The sequence below is a fragment of the Larus michahellis genome, chromosome 12 (genome assembly GCF_964199755.1).
Source record: "Larus michahellis chromosome 12, bLarMic1.1, whole genome shotgun sequence".
NCBI classification, from domain to species: Eukaryota; Metazoa; Chordata; class Aves; order Charadriiformes; family Laridae; genus Larus; species Larus michahellis.
Genome location: NC_133907.1, coordinates 9,377,039 through 9,397,543, shown reverse-complemented (window position 1 = coordinate 9,397,543; position 20,505 = coordinate 9,377,039). Strand labels below are relative to the sequence as shown.

Below are 20,505 nucleotides of genomic sequence, written 5' to 3'. Positions count from 1 at the left end.
TTACGGCCAATACACTTCTTTTATTTATTATCCCTTCGTATCTTTCTCTTAAGAGACATCGGTTCAGGACGGTTAGTGGGGATCAACTAAAGACCTTGCCTTTCCACTGCCAGAGGTAGGATAAATACAGGCAAGGCACGGTTCTGTTTCCCCACCTCGTTTCTGAAACATAAAGGAGGAACCAGGCTGCGGGATGACTGGTCTCTTCCACTGCGTAGTTTGTCGGTCGCATGCACTGACAAAGCTACAACACGTAGATTCAACAGCAGCTGACTCCTAGGGCATTATTTTTCCGTACTGCTCCTGCTTGGTTGAGTGGAACAGCAGTGCACCAGAGCACTGACGTGTTCAAAGAGTGCAACTCCTAGGTGACAAAATTTACAGTGAACCCCTTTTTTTTTTTTATTTAAAGCACCACGCAGCCTTGTATGGCAAATGCTGTTAACACACGGCTCTTGCCAGCAGAGCTCCTGGCGCAGCACGGCCCAGGTCGGGGTGGAATGCTCTAACCTGTACAACTTGCAAAGCAAAACAGACAGTTTCAAGGTTTTAAAACCATTACTTGACGTACGAAAGCTGGGGGAGGCCCCAAACATGCACCAGCCGTATCCTCCCGAAGAGGGGAAGGGCACTCTTACAACAACTCTAAAAAACAGAGATAATCAAGCAGCCCGCTATAATTATCAAGCGTTGTTCCGATTCCCATTTAACATCTTTAGATACCAAGTTATTTTAAATAAACACGCACACAATGCCGACAAAGTATTAGTCCCATTGTCTTCACAGATACCCTCTGATCAACCAAAGGATTGAGTAGTATTCCAGGAAGCCAGCAGCAAGTTTCACAAAGTTTCACCAAAGGTCATTCCCTTTTTCATTCCTAGCCCAGGAAGAACCTTGTTCCACCACCAGGCTGAAGTGAATGCACAACGAGCACCTTCTGAAGCAGAGACACTCTTACACTTGGAAAAGGCCAAAATTTCACAGCCCCGTTTTTATCCAGATTTGAAGAGAAGGCCAGCTTTTTACACTTTGCTATTTGAGGGAAAACAGGTAAAATATCAGGTTGTGAAGTTCCCCTTGAACTTGCCAGACAGCGTAACATGCAACTGTACGGGGATTTGATTCCCTCAGGACTACAGCACATAAAGGTCACTGCAACGACAGAGCACCTTCAGACAGCACATGCATCTAGAAATTCCTTTCAGCTGTTCCTTCGCATCACGTAGCGTTACCGACTGCCAGATGTGAGTCTGAGGTTTAAAATAAAACTAAAGATTCTCCTTGGCACAGCAGCAGCAGCTGGATAAAGACAATTGCCTTTCACCACCAGTTTACATACTGTTAGCTAAATGTGATCTGTAGGAAGATACTTCCAACAGATCAAGAATTCCATAAGGGATCAAAATTCTAAACATAAATACAATTAAAGCCTTCTAATATTAATGCACACTTTTTATTATATTAAAATCAGGCAATGGTCTGATACAATAAAAAGGCTGCTTATGGAATACTGTTATGTTAAACTTTAATTACAGAGGATGTTAAATCCTTACAACTAATATTTTCCTCCAAAGAGTTAATGGAAACATCAATTGTTCATTGACTTGATAGCTGCTGCTTTAAAATGTGTTTATTTTTACTTTTTTCTCCTCCTCTTTTTTTTTTTTTTTTTTTTTTTTTTTTTTTTTTTACACAAACACTGAATTTGTCATAAAACTTAGGACACACTAGGTTGGTTGTATGTAAGCTTGCATCCACATTTCAGCAGTTAGTGGTCCAAAACAGTAAACCAGAAAAGGCAGTGATTTGCCAGGATGCAAAGCCAATTAAGGTCCTTAATCTGCTGTATGCACCACTTCCCCAAAATCTTCACTGAAGAGATTTCTCTTCCAAGACTTACAGAATTCTAATAAAATCTACTACGCTGATTTGATTTGTCTGTAGTCGTCACGTCTTTAGAAGCGCCAAACAAAAGTGCAACATTTCATTCGTTAACATTCTTGGGTCAATCCACAGCACCAAAATACAACTATTAGAGCTGGAGTGTGTGTTCAGAATCTCTACATGCGGCGTTTCCCCATTAAAGTTTGGCAGCAGAAGATTTCGGCAATCCTGGTAAATTACTGCTCTTTTCACCACGTCAAAAGCCTATCTAATAACATCAGCCGTGGCCAGCTTGGCGGTGTGGCAGCAGTGCTGGAGGGACAGGGAAAATCCAAGTTTGCGAGCAGAATAGATACTCTTGTTTCCCAGGCTGGTGAAGACTAAATTTGTCGCAAAACCAAAATGATAAGCAGGAGGGAAAAGGTCAAGTTATTGCCCCAACACTTACCCCTGCTGGCCAGGGGTGAGAAGAGTCACAAAGAGGGGCAAAACGAAAGCAGCACCCCCACTAAAAAGAGGGGAAGAGGGAAGAGATTAAAAGAACCCCGAATCCCTCACCCAAAGCCCACGCCACTGGTGAGGGGGACCAGGAAGAGAAATACAATCTATGCCTTGGCCAAAGGGAAGAAGGAAAGCTTGCCCCAGATTATCAGGGCATTTAAAAACAAATAATAAAAAACCAAAAACGACCACAGTCACATTCAGCCTTTACTAGAGATAGCACAAAGGGAGGGATGACTGAGGTTAGCACGCATCCCCATTAGTAGTCCATAAAGCCCAGTGTAATACTGGAAGCAAAAACCTTTGTGTCTACTCTAATAAATAGCCCTGAGCTTCGACTCTATTGCAAAAGACAGAAAAAGAAAAAAAAAATAACAACCCAGGCCAGACACACAGCAAGGTGATTGTGGGATGTATGCTTTCACAGTTAAGTTAGATGTGCCACACTGGTCTTGACAGTAATAAATTTAAATAGACTTTTCCTGATACCAGAAGTTCAGCTATGTGGACAGTGGTTACACGACAGGATTATTTGTTATAGCACAACTTATATTTCAAATGAAAAAAAATTAGTATCATTTACAGTATCTCAAGAAAAACTTCCTTTGAATGGGAACTTCCTTTCCAGTATTTTGAGGTCTACAAGATGCATCTAGAAAATTTACTACTGTGGAAAATGAAGACAGCTTAAATTGAATAAGGGGGGCATGTTTGTTTTGTTTGTTTTGTTTTGTTTTTTAATTAATTGCTGTAACATTGTCCTTCAGGTGGCTGAGGAAGTTTCATATTTTCTTTAGACATCATTAGACGCCGAAGCTCTTGCAGAACAACTTTGATACTATAAGAATTCTGCCATTTTGCTAGGACTGATATGGCTCTGGGGTCCACCTAAAATAGACAAAAAGACCATTCCTGTCAGAATTGGTACGTTCGATACACTTAACTCCCCCACACACCCTCCAACTAAAGATCCTATGAGGAATACGAGTGGGAGAAACCAAAGAAAACAAAAGCAAGCAAGTGGTTTCCTAAAAGCATAATAAATCCCCACGTGATGCAACTACCTGTGAGTTGTGAAAGAGCAGGAAAAGTAAATTCCACATTTTGATTTCAGAACATGCTTGGCTCGTATACTTCCCTTTTACCCCCCTTTCCTTCTACTCAAAAAAATGGCACCAGCAAGAAATAAGTAGTTAAGCAAGTTGCAAGTATAAACAAAGCATTAATTCGAAGCTGCACGTGAAAACCATGTTAAAATGAATAAAAACCAAAAACTTACCACTCCATTAGAACTATTTACTCCATTCATATTAATTTTTGTTACAAATCTTACAAATGGAGGTGCTTCTGGATACTTAGGCCCACATTCTATTTTAAGGCTGTATATTCTGTTTTCATAAATTGTCTGAGGGGAAAAGAAAGGGGGGAACAATTACATCAGGCAGTTCAATAAGCATTTGGTTAAAACAGTGGTTACTTTAGGGACACGCGAACTACTAAACATAAGGGCAGCCACTTATATACCATGCTGGCTACCTCTGTTTTGATATTCATTTTATAATACTCAGAGTATCAAATGTTACCTCTTCAGGGTAATAAATTCTACTGTTCTTTTAAGCATCACATTTTCATATAAGGAATGAAACTAGCATTGCTTCCCATTCACCAACTGAAACGATTTTTTTAAATCGTCATACAGCTCAGATACCTACTTTTCAACCAATCTTCATAAAGCAGCTTTGCTTTATCAGTTTACTAATCAGACACACTGCCTTGAAATTGAAGCCACAGCTTTAGCTTAGGCAACTATCTGAAGTCAGCCTGTCCTAGAACTGCACTTGAAAAATATTCTTTGGTCATAAACCAACGTGCCAGTTCTCAGAAAGGGGAACGCTCCAAGATTCAACACATCGCAAAGTACATCCTGATCCCAAAAAGCATTATCACTTTGTCTCCACAGCAGTCACTCTGTTGTATGTAACAGCTAATAACGAGAAATCCTGGATCACGAATTTTTAACCTGCCACTCAATGGGTATAGAATAGAGACAAATATAACAAGGCTACATTGATTCTTCAATATTTAAAATTAATTTAAAGAAACAACAGTTAATGTTATTCTGCATCCTGAGAATAACTATTTTTGATGTGCTGGTCTGGTGCAGCCTGGCAGAGAGCTCTCGCTCAGCTGGGCAACGCAGGGAGCCAGCAGAACTATTCATCAGGGACAGGATCATCAGGGGGAAGTTCAGACAGACAAGCTCTCCAGATTTAGAGCTTCTGACACAATTTCCTGCACCTTCAACATTGCAATAAACATTACAGCGACCATGAGCAAAAATCCAGCGAACAGGTGAGGGCAGAAGCCCAGAAGAAGCCAGCAGCTCCAGATGACCTGGAGCACCACGGCTCCACCAGAACAGTTGCCCAACATACAAAATCTTCTCAATCTAGAACCCCATGCAATCCTTTTCAAGGGCCTGTTATGCCCCTGAACATCTTAATATTTCTCTTAATGTTAATGAGCGTTTTGATGCAAACCACTACCAAAAATACAAGAACAGACTTCCTGATTCAGGGGCTTCTCATCTGTGCAAATGAAATGGCTTTAAACCAGCTTGCAGCGGGACCAGCACCTGGCCAGCCCTGGTGGCCTCTGGGTCACTCCTCCAGCACCTCAGTCAGACAGCCTTTCAGATGGCCAGCCAGGGCGGTGACAAACTGAATGCTGTCGCAAAGTTTTTTGGGGAAAAAAGTCATCTGTCAGCTCTGCTCAGACTGCACAGGTCTCCTAACTGAGCCCCTGAGCATGCCCTGTGCACAGGGCAATTAACAGCTCACAGGGTCGTGCAGGTTTTTAGGGTCTTTGCAAACAACCGCACCACATTAAGACTAGTGAATGGAAAGCCTTAACCGTGCACATGTCTATAGCCAATATAACTTATGTGCAGATAAAGCTGAAGTTTTGACAGTGCCACTGTTTTTAAATAGCTTGTATAAACAAGCTGAATCACTGGCTGTGAAACCATCCGCAAAAGTCTGAGAAGAAGCACGCTTCCATGTATGGTAGCAGGGGCACTCGGAGCAGCAGCACGTATCTAACTCTGCACCACGGCTCATTTTTCGCTCTGGGATGCCCAAGAAAAGATTCTTCCACCTGCTACAAGCATGACTGCTTTCTACCCAGAAGAAAACAGGATTTTTTTTTTTTTTCCAGAGCCAGTATTCCCACATCCTTTTTAGGAAAAAAACCTGGTAATAATATAACTGAGTATGAACATTGCTAAAAGCAGGACAGCCACTCAGCAAACAAGAATGACTGAAAGTTCCCAGAATCTCTCTCAATACAGCCTGTTGCTTTCAAGCAATAAGCTCAAAAGAACTCGAGACACTTTTGGAAAAAATCTATATTCATAATTGTGTCAGAAAGACAAAAGAGGCACAGCTGAATCATCTTCAGTGATAGTCCTCTAGGCTTGATTAGCAGTACAACATGAACTACAAATTTCTATCACTGCTGACAAGTCAGCATATGCCTGTTTGCACATTTCAGTTTCTATTTAATTTTCTAAATCAGATTTCAAGGTTGCTTAGATTTTCCATAAAGTGTATGCACACAGTAAGCTTTCTTCACAGTCTTAATGCAAGCTCATTAACACTCTCCTAATGTGCTAAAATCAAATGCTGTTCTAGAAAATTATTTGGGCATATCATAAACAAATTAAATGATCACGAATGGGGAGATGTTAACAATGGCAGACAAAAAATAAACAACGCTTCTGGGTGAGATAAAAAATACTGCATGTGTAATGCCATTACAGATTCTTGTACAACCTCAACATGTGTCAGAAAAGGCAACAGATAGAACGGAAACACACAGGGCAATGGCACGATTGATTAAAGGTCTGTAGAGGTTTCCATATAATAGATGAAGAGCACTGGAATTACAGAGAAGTGATACTGGGGCCAGCTACAGAAGATAACACCTACTAATGCAGGATGGGGAATCAGTTACTTGCACTTCATGGTAAGGATAATAAGGAAACAGAACAGGGATGCACAGTGAAACTAGAGACAAGTTTTGTTTTTGGAATTCATGCATATATACAATGCACAATCAAGTCCTCAAGTTCACTACCAGAGAGTAGAGACCCACAGTTTAGTAGGGTTTGGGGATGATGGGAGAAGAGAGAGAGAACACGACAATCCTACCACAAAGACTAGCAGCATTATAAGAAGCTACTTTGGGAGAGAACATTCAGAGAAGAAACTGAATTCATTAAAATTTGAGTTTCCTGAGTTAGCTGAAACTCTACAAAAGCAAGTCAGTACTGCTGCAATAAAAACAAACCCATAAACTCAACAAGAAACAGCAGAAAGACTAGCAGTACTGAACAAAACATCCACATTTTACCTACATTAGCTCCATATGTAATCTCACTAGCCGAAGGATTTTAAACCTTGCTGTATTCAAGAGTACAGGATACTAGAATCCTGGAATCTCAAAAGTTATGTCTTAATGAATCTGTAAATATAAAGCAGACATGTAACAGAACTAACCAGATAAAGGCACTAAAAATTCCAAATCATAATCAAAAAGACATATAGATACATGAAACCCATTATTATATGGAACTTGACCCTTCAACATAAATCACTGGCTAAAGTGTTTTTTCACTCACTTATATTTTGTTTTCTACTTCATTGGTTAGATTAAGAGAAGAAAAGTGTGTGTGTGTGTGGCGGGGGGGGTGGTGTTAGAAATTAAAAGTACGATTTTAAGTGGATACTTACTCTTGGAGGCCCAATAATCATTCCTGTCCATCTTGTAAGTGTCATATCTTCATCATCTTCAAGGCCCCAGCTAACTGTTCCATCACCTACTCCTTTCTGACCTTCTTCAAGTTCTTCCAACAGACGAAAATTACGAGGAACTTTTACTCCTGAAAATAATCAGAAAGATATTTTGAGTTGAGAAATCTAGTACAGAAATAAAGCTAGAGTAATTTCACTAATGCGTTTGGTCATTCTACAGAAAACATTTTGGGTAAAAACACCACTGTTTTTTGAATAGTATTTCAACACTATGAAGAGGATATCCCCGTATTTAGCTTGGATTTTTCAAGTACAACCAAGGTACCCACAATTAAACATGCTAGAGGACTGACAGGCCAGATATTAGGGCAGGCAGTAAAATGAAAGGAAATCTCTGTCCATTCAGAGATACACAGGGTACTACAGAGCTCTAATTAGCACTTGTCTATATGATCTATAGTATAAAAATTTAGATGATTCTGCAAAATGTCACCATGAGAGGCTTGACATCACTCAACTTACTCAGAGCTTTTAAAAATACCATTCAAAGCAAATAAAACCCTTTCATAACGTTAGTAGGTTAATCTGAAGTTAATTTAAGTGGGCTTTGTCAGCAGCAATAGCATCCTTTGTACTTATGACCTCTATCATCAAGAAATTTTCAGCACTTCTTAATTGCTGGCACATTTATCGTCAAAACACACAGCAAAACAAGGAAATTTTCTTATCTGCATTACATTAATGGAAAACAATGGCATAGAGAGCTTAGGTGACATAAACAAGGTCACACACTAAGTCCGTGGTGAAGGAGGATCTTTAACCCAGGCCACACGGGACTTAATTACTCATTCTTCTCCTCAGCCACCACAGAACATAAATGCACCCTAGGCCACCACTTCTCCTTCAAGGTAACTGTGTGAAGCAGGTCTCACCCTCCAGCTGCAACAAAATTACTGCCAGGATATATTTAACAAAGTTATTTTCACCTGACATACAAAAAGGTTGGATTTGGGGATTAGAGGTTTTTCCCCCCCCCCAATAATATGAAGTTAACTATTCACCAGCATGTAATAACAGAAAACCATAATAAATCCCCTTCTTCACTGTCACTTATTTATTAAAGCAGAAAGAGAATGGGAAATCAGCCTTTCAGTGTATAAAGTGAACTCAGCAAACTTCTCGGTCAGAAGCCAACCTTTCCGCATGCCCGGGGCACCACAAGCGCAGGACGTCCGGAAGGGACTGAGTGAGGGCTTGGAAATGTGGAAAATACTGAGGATCTAAAGGTTTGTGAAACATAGCAGTGCTTAAGATCTATTAACTCTGCTAACTTTAGATGTGATGATTTGGGTGCGGAATCAGAGTTACTCAAATTTCATTCACTACAAAGCAAGCATAAAAGACACCAAAAAAAGCAAATTACTAAAGGAATTGGCTTGTTGGCCAGTTTGACACACATCTAATATAATCAGATTCAAGAATATTCTGGAGAAGCAGGATTCAGTAGTGCAGCTGTAGCGACACTATGAAGAGAAACTCAGGAAGAGAAAAAGCAGCGTCAGAAGAGGCCAAAGCTGCACAGGCTACACCAGACCGCAGGGACAGGGACTGCCGAGCACGACTCAACTGCAAACCGTGGCAAACCGACATCTCTACCTCCCGGCGAGACCGCGCTGTTACCATGGCTGCTGAGTAACACAAATCTTTGGCTGCGAAAGGAAATGAGTCAGTTGGGGCTGGTGAAGCCCTTGCCATAAGATTAACCGAGCCCCAAACCCTCGGTGGTTAACAGGACCTCCCGGGAACCACTGTCACTTCCCCTGCACGAAGAACTCCAGTGCTTCCCCTCCTGGTAAGTCTTAAAAGTAAGCGGTATGTATCCTGTGTACCTCAGGCAGATGAAGGTTCAAGTATGCAGTTCATACATGAATCATGACAGATTAGCCGCATCATTTTTTATTATATTCCAAATGCTCTCCATGCTGTCGTTAGGGGAAGCAGAGAGGAGAGCAGTCTAGCTCCAACACAGGGGATAAGAGAGTCGGGGAACAAGAGGAACGGAGGGAGTACAAGTTGAAGGACAAGGTGCCACCTTTACTTACACACACTCCCTATTTCACAATTTCTGCTGCAGCAGATGCACGGCATTGCTGGCGATGGGGAATGACTCACAGCTGTGCGATGCCTGAAGCTTGCTGCCTGGCTTCAGCCTTGCCTGCTGGCGCCTGGGAAAGACATGGCCAGGGAAGAAGGACAAACAATAGACAAACAAAAGGTCCTTCTGGAGGGTGAACTCCACCCTTGGGTCTGACACAGCAGCTCTTCCACAAAGCAGGTGACAGGTGACGCCACAAAGGAAACCATCCATGGCTATTGTTAGAAACCCAACCCGCGCCTCTCCCCACTCACAGAAGTGATAAGGCGTAGCCAGCGGAAGACCTGCCTCGAATGTGTCCTGTTCCCAAAAAATACCCTCTCTTCTGGACCACAACATCACTATGCTTAACACGCATCATCTCAGTCTCTGCACTTGATAACACCACTTCATATTTATCAGTGGTGTGAAGATAAGCTACTGATACTTATTTACTTAGACCAAAACAAGTAACTTAGGAGGAATCAGCTTTATGGTAAGCAGACAGAGGCCACACACCAAAGAAGGAAACCAAAAATATTGCCTGTCTACCCTTCCTCTGAGCATCATGCACCCTGTTCACCAAGTGAGGCAGAAATCCTGTGTGAAGAAAATTATGTGATCACGTAATTGAAAATTACATCATCACATATCTATTCAACAAAGGCTGAAAGACAGCTTTAATTCTGACATTTGCTAACCAGAGCTAGGCTTTGCAACCTTACAGGAAGAGAGTATTTCCGAGCTCTCCCAAGATACAGCTGCTCTGATTCAGCATGAATCAGAGCCATAAAAGAGTCACACAGGATTTGAGAGTTCTCTGACAAGTCCAAGACCTACCGAGAGCCAGCTACTCATATCGTGCACTGGCTTCTATCACACAGAAAAAGTTAACATAAAAGATTGTTCATTCCACAGCATCTTCTCACTTATGAGCACTACAGGAGCATCAGTGGCAAAGGGAGATGGGAAAAGTAAACTACATGTAATCGAGGTTTTATGCACTTCACAGAAAATAAAACAATCATGGGAGACAGTTGGTCACTTCACAACACATCACTGTCCAACAGCATTGTTGCCTTCTAAAAATGTTTTATCCCTGTGCTGAAGCTCAGAGGTGTAACATGGAAGACCAGCACCCCAGTGTGGCTACACAATACAAGTTCAGAGTCACATCAAAGATGGTAATTCAGCTCCCTCCCTGACAGGTTCTCAGGAGATTCTGCAGGAAGAAAAACACATATATACATACAAAAGACTACAGCCATACGATCATAAATGCTTTAAATCTTTTCTAAACAACCTTCCCTTAAGTAAGGCAGAATAAAAGACCAGATTCACCCTTCTGGTCAGCCTGGAAAGATGCACGAAGCCATTAAGCCAACCCCGTCTCCTCTTCATTCGCAATGGACAGGAGCACTCATGGTCAGCTACCACATGCTGCTGGGACTCAAACCTCAGAAACCACACGAGCTTTATCACTTGTGGCCATACACAAACAGATCATCATCATGTTTGTTGTCCACCAAGATTCCTAGAAAGTGATCTGATCTGTTCTAGGCATACATAGTATATGCCAAGTAACTTCCACGGCTAAACCATGGCAGGTTCAGAGTTAGGAGACGTCCCGTGCCAGCTGACACAACCATGAGTCAACAGCACATTGTCCTCACACCCCCCAATAAATACCTTGCATAATCTTTTTAGTGTAGACTTTCAAGGCAGTAACCAAACAAACCTGTTTTTCTAAGTGTCCTTCACTTAACACAAGAAAACCTAAATAAAGTATGAGGCAATTAAAAAGTAATCAGGTTGTTGAAAGTACTTTCAGTTATGCATTTTTATTTAGCCTTTGCTATGGCTCAGGAATACTCTCAAACAGCAGCTTCATTTGGTACAAAAATACAATAATATCTAGATAATTGCTTCAAGCATAGCTTGCCTGGCCACATAGAAATACTCCCAGAAATCAAAGTGAAAAAAATATTTCAGAGCAGGAGGAGATATTTACTATTAATCACAACAGCAAACCTATGAAAGGTAAATTATAACTGTACTGATAAGGTAAGATCTCTGACAACGCAGGTTCGCACAGCTTTTCTAAAAAGTTCACCTTTTAGTAAACATGCATTTGTGAAGCCTCAATCCTGGACAGTAGTTCACCAGTTACAAGAAGTTCATGAAGTATTTTATGGCAACCTAGAGAACAAAACTAAACTACAGACTGAGTTTTCTAGAAAGTCAGAGCATGCACTTTACAGAGTTTAAAGTCGCAGTTAAGAAGCGGCCAGGTTTTGGGTGACATCCTCTTCAGCCTTCAAACAGAATCAGGCCCTTCTGTTTTCCTTGTCAAAAATTCCCCCTAATCCCAGCGCTGCCGGGTGGAGCGGCACTGATGAGCCTGTGCCACCCCCGCACCTCACAACCTGCCGCTTGCTAAGCAAGACTGACAGACAGCACGCTGAAAGGAGACAAAAGGAGTTTGACCGTGTCTGTCAGAATCCCACCAAGAAAAGTTCCACACTAAGAAAGAACAGAATTATTCCTGGAAGACAATTAAATGCCAACTTGGGCTTTTAAAGACCTTAAAGCACTCTCAGATTTACTTTGTATCACGGCACCACTGAAGATACACAGATACACAACTGAATGTATCTTAGATAGTTTCAAGAGTGATCTTACCAGTCTGAGATTTTTCTCATCCTCAAGTTACATTTATGTGAAGTACATAGTATGTTCATAACAAGTTAAAACCAAAACTTTCTGACAGACTATACTTTTTAATCTTTTAATTTTTCCCAGTTATATAGTGGATGCAATTCGAAATTCAGAAACCTTATCAAGCTGAACACACCAGTGAAACAAGGTGGACAATATGCCTTTGAGAGTAAATCCTCTTCTTGAACCTTTTTCAGTGTCGGTAGAACAAAATACGCACCTCTCAAACTTCAAGAATACACTTCTCTCTCCTTTCTAAAGTGAAATCAAACTACAAGCATTTCTCTTCAGGATTAAAGCCTAACTATACTGCGCAGGACACCTCAGCAAAGCACACAGAAAACACTTCACTCGTTCGGGGCTCTAAAAAGAGGAACTGCTTTTTTGCTGAAGGTTTCTTGACATCTTCACCGGTAACAGGCGACTTATCAAACTGGTCTTTCAGGCCGATTTTAACTCTGCTTTCTGTACTAGTTCCTGATTTACAGAAACTCAAGTGAACTGAAATTCAATAGCTTTAAACACCTCTGTTGCTTACATACGTTAAAGCCCCTTCTGTTGCTTGTTTCTGCGTATTTGATGTTTAGCCTTAATTACATCCAATATACTTCTCATCTCTCTGCAGATCGCAACCATTGAAAATTTGATAGCTGACCTTTGTAGCACTGCAATTGTAAAATATAAATAAATCATTCTTCGTCACAATGGTATACAGAGTTCTGAAGTGATGGAATATTTAAAACTGAATAAAAGGCTTTCAGCAACTGTCACAAAAACTTTCAGGAGAGAGGAAATTAAGATTTCTTGCATCATCTTTATAGTGATGATTTCCACTCCGATAATGCAGGCAGGTACTGGGATATTTTGCAGATCCAAAATAACTTCCTGAGCACTTGAAACAATCTGAAGTGTTTTCTGTTGCGTGTAAAGCCACAGCGCTGGCTCTGTCTTGCAATACTTTAAGCACGTTACTTGGAAAGAGATCACTTTAAAACATCTGTCTGAGGCAGACTGGCAGTACCATTGAGGTCTGCAGCCAAATAAAGCTTTCCAGCAGCAGAAGAGTTAACATCAGATGCAGTCTGTGGCTTGTACGGCAGCTGAAAAGCAAAACATTATCAGCTCAGCTAGAAATTACTCTAGAAAATAAGTCACCCTGAACTAGCATCCTGGACAAAATCTTTACACTAAATCTCACCAGGGAAAAACCCACCATTTCCTCTTTGCATTGTGAGAAGAAACGGTTGTTCTGATCGAGAGCTGAGCGCTCTCCAGCTGCCTCTCCTACCCACAAAGCATCACTAGGTTTTCTTAAATTCACACCGCCCACCAAAAGGTGAATGCACAAGCAGGTTCACCAATTTTAAGATAAGCTTTGAAGAGCAAGATGCCGCACAGACAGACTAAGGCAAAGTTATCTGTTGGGTAGGGGACTCCAGTTTTACACCGGAGCTGCTGAGTGCAGGCGGGGAGCGGAGGAGGCAGGATGCGTGCTGCCCCGGTCTTGGCTTCTGGGCCAGGTCCAGGTCAGACTTGGGAGGAAAGTGCAGAAACTAATCAGTAGGTGGAAACTGAGTAACTTCTTCTTGACTTGCAATAGTTAAAAAACACCCTTACAACCTGAAAATCACAGCCTTCATACAGCTTACAAAATTTGTGTTACATCTTCTATGAGCCTCACCTACTTACATATTTAATACTCTAATGAATCATTTTAAGTTCTCAGCCAGAATGGCATTTTTCAAATATATTATGTAATTTATATCATTATACATGAAGAGATTCAACTGAGAATCTTTTTGAAAGAGTTTTGAACTATTCACCTTTTTATTTAATCTACCGCATCCTTCCATTACAATACACAAAGAAGCTCTGCAATCAACTCTTTTAGCACCTGCTATTTCATGTGCTTTTATAGTCTACCTTATTTAAGAAGGCATAATTTATCTTCCCAGTTTCTCTCCAATTACTTTTTCCCTACCCATGAGTATTTTACTTACAGACTTAGTACTTGGTGGCTGGCAATATTTATTTTGAGATAACAGTGACTATTGTATGCAGTTGCACTCCAAAGGAGACATCACGGTCCATTTGCAGAGGCAGGGTATACCTTCTATATCCTTCAACACGCCATTTCCCCTGCCTTCAGTCTCATTTGCTTTTCCCAAGCATAACTTTGAGTTTAGAGTGATGTTATGGGTCCCCCAACAATTACAAATATATACTTTTAATACACTGTACTAAAACCGATCTGGGCTATTTTCTCTGCTAGCAATATTAAGTCACATATATCAGTACCATTGTGCCTGTTCGCCTAATGAATTGTCCTTCTGGAGTTCTTCACATTCCTCTGACTTTGAATAACTTAAATCTGGGCAAATCATTTTATTACTCAGTTCTTCCAGGCTGTTGGTAAATGCAGCATCTACCACAGCCCTACAACAGACGCCCTAGACGGACCTATGAGAGAAAAGTGGGTTAAATGAGATTGTTAAACTTTTCCCAGGAGGAGAGTGAGAAAAACAGAATTCCATAGGCCAACATGGTCAGGTTTTGACCTATTATAATACTGGAGTCTGCAGGACCGCTCCTGCGTGGCATTTCAGTCTGAATAATGGACAGACATACACTCACAGGTTGAGTGTTTGCAGTCTTCTATGAAGAGACATATTAGAATGATTAAAGTAAATCCTTTCTTTTTATTCATGTATTAATTGTGTGCATGGGAAACCAACGTTATCAGCAACACAGAATTCTCCTCTATGTAAGGGATACTGAAGGACCTCACATCATAACATTTTTTCCAGGTAAGGGTTTGGGTTTTTTTCCCCCCTGTTATTTATTTCTACCTGTTTAGTAGACACAAATCTAAGGCTTACCTGTCTAATTCCCAGGACCAGCCCTATGACTTTTTTAAGTTACAGGGACGTTTGCTACCATTTCTTACTCTGGATCAGTAGCTGTTTTTAAAGAAATACTCAGTATTTTTCATCCTCCACCTCTGTTTAAGCTCCTTTGCTGAACGACTATAAACTTAGGATATCAAATATATTCAAGTGTTTTATAAACAAATATGAATACATTAAGATTCCATGAACCAAGAATTAGCAAAACCTGTTTCACCTATGAGTAAAGACACTACTAAGCTACTTGCCCAAAGCCTCACGGCAAATCCATCGGCAGTGGAGAACGAGAAGGTGTCACTTCCAGGCTCTATTTGTATGTGCTAGGCAATGCCTTCAGTGCAGTGTCAAGAAGGAACAACACAAACTGCATTGCAGTGCCACCACCACTATCAGTAACTGGACAGTATCAGAAGAGGACAATCTTCATCCTGTACTAACACAACAAGAGAACGCAGAGCACTGCTGGTGGGGCAGCCTATGAATTACAGCTGGACAAAGCTCTAAGGCTCCCATCAACGTAAACTGCCAGTCTGTACCTGACGGCTCTCCCATACTGAATTTAGCGTTTACCGCAAAAGTTCAGTGTTACTGCAACACATTTATATGTCACACACTGATTTTTATATTCCCCCCCAACTCTGAAGTAGTTAAACACACAGGATCTCATGAGCAGCTGAAGTGCAGCACTGAAGTGAAGTCAAAAGCCCACACTGTAGACACAAGAAACTGATGCCCCTATTCACATCTACCTGGCTGCATATCGCGCTTCACGCTTCCAGCACGGCAGACACAAAACAGCTTTCAGAAATCCATGAAATAATAGGAAGCAGTCCAAAGGACACAATGTGGCTAGCAGATGATGGTTAACGACAGCTTATCACAAAGACTGTTTGCTGTAAAAGGAAAGCTGTGCAGTAGGACTAGCTTTGGACTTCATCACCGTAGTCCAAGTCCCTTTCCACACATACCCCTCCATGACCACCCAGACAATTAATTCATGAAGCCACGCTGGCTTAAAAAGAAAAATATTTGCCTTGTTCTTCCAGCCAAATATGAAATGAAAAGTCAGCAGCTTGAAAGGATTATTAAGAAAGTATGGTAGCCAGAATAACGCGACATAAGAGGGGGGAAAAAGGCTCCACTACATCTTTTGTGTATTTTAATCAAGTGTTCCAACACCTCACAATCACGTACATTCAAACACGGATCTGTACAACATGATTGTCAGGACAGCATCCACTGCATTTTAAATGCAATTTTATAAACTGGATTATTATGAATTATCAGCATTGTGATGGCTATTCTTAAAAGCTGAAAGTGGTCATCAATAGAGACCTGTCTGTAAAAAAAGAATTACAAAATATTTTTGCTGCATTTTCAAGAGCAGTCTTCTGGTAATCTCATATTTAAACTTCAAAGGAAGCAATCTGAAAACAAGTATTACAGTCCCTATATGGAGTTATGAAAACAGGAAAATTAAACCGGCTAAACAGAAGTGAAACTAATTTATTTGAACTGTCGAAGTTCATTAGAGGATGTCAGCAGAAAAAAAACCATTCAAAATGTAGTTGCAGTATTTTTGTTTCATGTGTAATGACAAATGCAAGGATAGAATTTGTTTAACTACTCAAAGCAGGCGAGGAGCACATTTTAAAGGAAAGAAATACACCAACTTCTTGAAGCATACACATCCTGATAAGGAAGTTACATCCTTCTGATGTAACAGGAAGATGTGATTAGTGAAAAAAAATTTTTAAAGCATCTAATTTCACCCACGTAGCTGTAGCCATGGCTCGGTGACTACGAAGACCGGAGAACCGCGGCTCAGCCCTGACCACACGGAGCTTGCCAGAAGAGGAGCAGGTTAACAAAAACGCCCGCACGGCGGCTCTGGGGGTCTCGGGCGGCGGCCAGCGGCCGGGCGCTGCTCCCCCAGGCCCGTACCTCAGGCCCGTACCTCGCCGCAGGCTCGTACCGACGGCTGCGGGCCCGGCCGGCCCCGGCAGTGGGTCCTGGCCGCGACACCCCGGCCGGCCCAGTTGCGCCTGGGCAGCGCCGCGTCCCAGGGCCGGCCCGCAGAGAGCGGCGGCGGCCTTCCCGCAGAGCCCGGCCGGGCCCCGCGCACCCCTCCCGGCCCCGCACCGCGCTCGCCCCGCCGGGGCCGCTCTCACCGCCAGGCCCCGTCAGCCCCCGGGGGAGGCGCCGGCCGCGCCCGCCAGGGAACCTCGGCGAAGCGGCGAGGACCGGCTCCACCACCGCCCTCACAGCCCCGGCCGGCCGCAGAGCCCCCCTGCGGGCCGCGCCCCTCGGCCCGGCCCCGCCGCCGCCCCCTCCCCCGCCCGGCGCCTCCCGGCCTAGCGCCCGCCGCCGCCCCTCCAGCCCCGACACACCCAGCCGGGCCGCCCGGCAGCCCGCCGCGCCGCCGCCCGCGGGGGCCGTGGGTGCCCCGCGCCGAGGAGCGGCCCGGTCCGGCCCTCCCCGTCCCGGCATCCCGCCGGCCCACCGCCCGCTCACCCGCACCCGTGGTGGCCGCCATCTTGCGCCGCTGCCGCCGGAGCCCCGCCCCTTCGCACCACGTCAACGCAACGCGGGAAGTGCGGCTGTGAGGGCGTGGCGCGGGCGGGCGCGCTAAAAGGGAGGCGGGAGGGAGAGCTCTGTGGTGCACGCAGCGTGTTCCCCGAGCTGCGTCGCGCGGGCGGGCTCGCCCCCCCGGAGGTTAGGGGGCAGAGTCCCGGGGGGTTGGACGGGGGCTGCCAGAGAGGGGACGATCCGCTGCTCCGTGGGGCTGCCCCTGCTCCGCTCCGGCAGGCAGCCCCGGGGAAATCTACCCCAGCGAGCTCCCCGGGGAGCTCTGAAACACCAGCACGCTCTCAAGCATTTAACAGCCCATAAAACTCAAATGCAATTAATATTAATAATTGGCGAAGTACGTTCGCTATAGCCAGAAGACGAGCAGCATTAGCTCTCCTGCTGCTTTATGAATAGCCATAGTCACTTTGTAATAACCTGACACTGTTTATGCCTTTGCATCCCCTCAACCTCTTCTGCAATGCTCAGTGTGGGCAGCGCTGGGGCTGAGCTGGGCGATTTCCTGCCACCTCTTGCCTGTCCCCCTCCAAAACTGCCAGACGTACAGAAATCACCGCCCCAGCATTGCACGGCCCGCCATGGCGTGCAGGGACACGCAAACAGGCAGCATAAGGGACCTCAGGCTGGTGGGGTGACAGACCAGGACACAGAGGGGCTGAGGGGTTGGGGACACCCTCCCTTGGCAGCAGAGGGCTTGAAGCGCCTCCACATGGCACTTACTGTGTTTCAGGAGGTTGCTGCTGGCTGCTACGTGGCAATAAAATATATTTTCAGGCCTAAAGTAGCTGATATGAATCCAGAAGAGACACAGGAACACTGGGAAGATGGACAATGGCGTGTTTTAACCAACAGCGCATCTTCCCTTGTCCCTCTCCAGTTAATACAGGAACAACAAAGGATAAAAAATAAGGAGGGACTGGATTGTCTTTGGATGGACTCTGCTTTGTCTTGCAACACAAATTCTAAAAAACCTGTGCCCCAAGCCTTCATACGAAAATTTGCAGGAACAATTACACAGCAAAACGTTTTGGAGACCCATCGCATTTTTACTCAGTTCAGCCAACTCATCTTTTAGCAGCAAACAGAGCCAAGGCACTGGGTCTATCAGCAATTCTTTGAGGCGACGTTAAAATAGCAACGTTTTTGTTACTGGCTGGATTTTGTTTAATTGCAAGCGCGCGTTTCGGCCACGATGGCTGGAGAGCCCGCGGAGCAGCTAGGTGGCACACGAGCTCCGCAAACCTGCACCCTGCGGGAGCGGCCCGGGATAACCATGGCATAACCAGGGCTGGCACCGAGCAGCCTCTCGCCCCGGCAGGGTAAGCGGTAGCTTTGGGGGGCGAGGTAGGCGATCAGCTAAAGCCCCCGCCAACCTTCCGCTTTTTAGCCCCGCTGCTAGTCACTGCAGACGGAGAGACAGGCACCGCACCTGAGCCACAACCTCCTCCTTTGGCCCTATCTCATGGAGGCAAGTCTGCTGGCGCTGGCCCTGCTGGCTTGCGCAAACAGCCGTGGGTCAAACCAGTCCTTGAGCTTTTTTTTTTTTTCTTTTTTAAATAGCGTAGAACAGAAACGTGCCAGAAAGACACGCTTCTGTCGATGCACTCATGGTCTGTAGGCTGGCTTGAAGAGAACTGCCTTTTCTCCTCACGTTTGGTCCAGCAAACGCCAGCTCTGAGCAGGGATCCTCCTCGTTTGTCCCCAGTGTTTCACAGAGGCAACAGAGAGGTCCAGGCTGCAGATGAGCGGAGAGAACACAGATAACTTGATCCAGCAGCAAAACAAAACAAAATTGGAGAAGCTGAGAGACACAGAAAGCTGAGCGGTTTGAAATGCGTCCATGGGAACTTCCAAGCAAACACCAAACCCAAGCCCATCAGGCTGTCCCAAAGACTGCCTCAAGAAAAGGCTGAGCGGGATTTTAAGGCGCTTTGCAGAAATTTTCCTCAGTTTACCACAGTGCAATGCTTCCCCTGGGAGACGAGTCCCCAAACAGCTCTGCTTGTAGGACCTCTGCAACGCACAGACACAGGTAAAGAAATAGATCTGCTCCTGCAAGGCCCCTGCGTGACCACGAGGAGCCGGCTCGTTAGAGGGCAAATACAGACTTGGCAGAAGTCTTGGCCTGAAAGACCTTCTCCTGAAGGTCCAGGGAGCAGGAGACTGACCACGTCTTTCTGTGGATAAGAGAGACTGAAATCAAATAGCTTTTAAAAGCATTTAGTTAAACTGAAATGCAGGCTATCTCTGTGGACTTTAAAAGGAGTGCCTTATTCTGCTTTAGCTCTAATCTGTTCCTAATCAACTTAAGACAAATTTATCTTAAGCCAGATTTACATCTGTTAAGAAGGATTCATGTAGCCTTTTGCTCCAGAATTGCCATATTGATTTTACAGAAGCATCCACTACTTTAAATTGGTGGAACAGTTTCCAGAAACCAACTGAAGACTGAAGACCAAGCCCATTCATACAGGTATCCATTAACCCACCGCCAAGGAGTAGGAAGCTTTAAGATACTCCTCAACTCACAGTAGGGAGGGAAAAATGAAGGATTACAAAACCAAAACTTGCCCACAGGCCGCACCCCTCGACATTGCCTTATGAACAGTGACACGAATGCGGGACACCAGGAGATGCCAGTCACTTCCGACGCCTTGAGTGACTCTGAGCGAGAGCTGCCTCGCAAGTCAAGCACAGCATCAGCATGTAAAACAGCATCCAGAGATTAACTGCTGTCCCCATTTCACATAATTAAGCAAGATTACCAGACAGATAGCCCCAGCAGCCACCAGTACTAGTAGCTCAGATTTGTTTCCAGTAAGACTACAGATCAAGTGGCCGAGAGGTTTGGGCAACAGCACTTGCCTTTAATGGCACTCATGAAATACAAATTCTAATGATTTATGTGCTTCGAATCCATCTGTTATATACGCTGCACCACTGCTTTCACTTGGCA

General features: G+C 44.0%; 1 protein-coding gene across 2 annotated transcripts; it reads right to left on the bottom strand.

Annotated features, from left to right (window-relative positions):
* Window positions 1–2,582: 2,582 nt before the first annotated feature.
* Window positions 2,583–17,587, bottom strand: UBE2V1 (ubiquitin conjugating enzyme E2 V1). 2 transcript variants are annotated; one of them, XM_074605667.1, is made up of 4 exons: window positions 17,475–17,587; window positions 7,182–7,330; window positions 3,668–3,793; window positions 2,583–3,276 (listed from the first exon to the last, which is right to left on the bottom strand). In XM_074605667.1, exons 1-4 carry the CDS (start codon window positions 17,494–17,496, stop codon window positions 3,130–3,132), a joined length of 444 nt encoding a protein of 147 aa, XP_074461768.1. In that variant the 5' UTR covers window positions 17,497–17,587; the 3' UTR covers window positions 2,583–3,129. The 2 variants fall into 2 exon arrangements, with proteins under 2 accessions (XP_074461768.1, XP_074461769.1); XM_074605668.1 differs by having other exon boundaries at window positions 17,481–17,536.
* Between the last annotated feature and the right edge of the window lie 2,918 nt (window positions 17,588–20,505).

Excerpts from the sequence above, each read along its gene's own strand:
- UBE2V1 (XM_074605667.1), bottom strand. The coding sequence starts at position 17,496 with ATGGCGGCCACCACGGGTGCGG. Across the intron at positions 3,794-7,181 it reads TGATTATTGGGCCTCCAAGA|ACAATTTATGAAAACAGAAT; the intron begins GTAAGTATCCAC and ends TTTTCCCCTCAG. Across the intron at positions 3,277-3,667 it reads TAAATAGTTCTAATGGAGTG|GTGGACCCCAGAGCCATATC; the intron begins GTAAGTTTTTGG and ends TGTCTATTTTAG.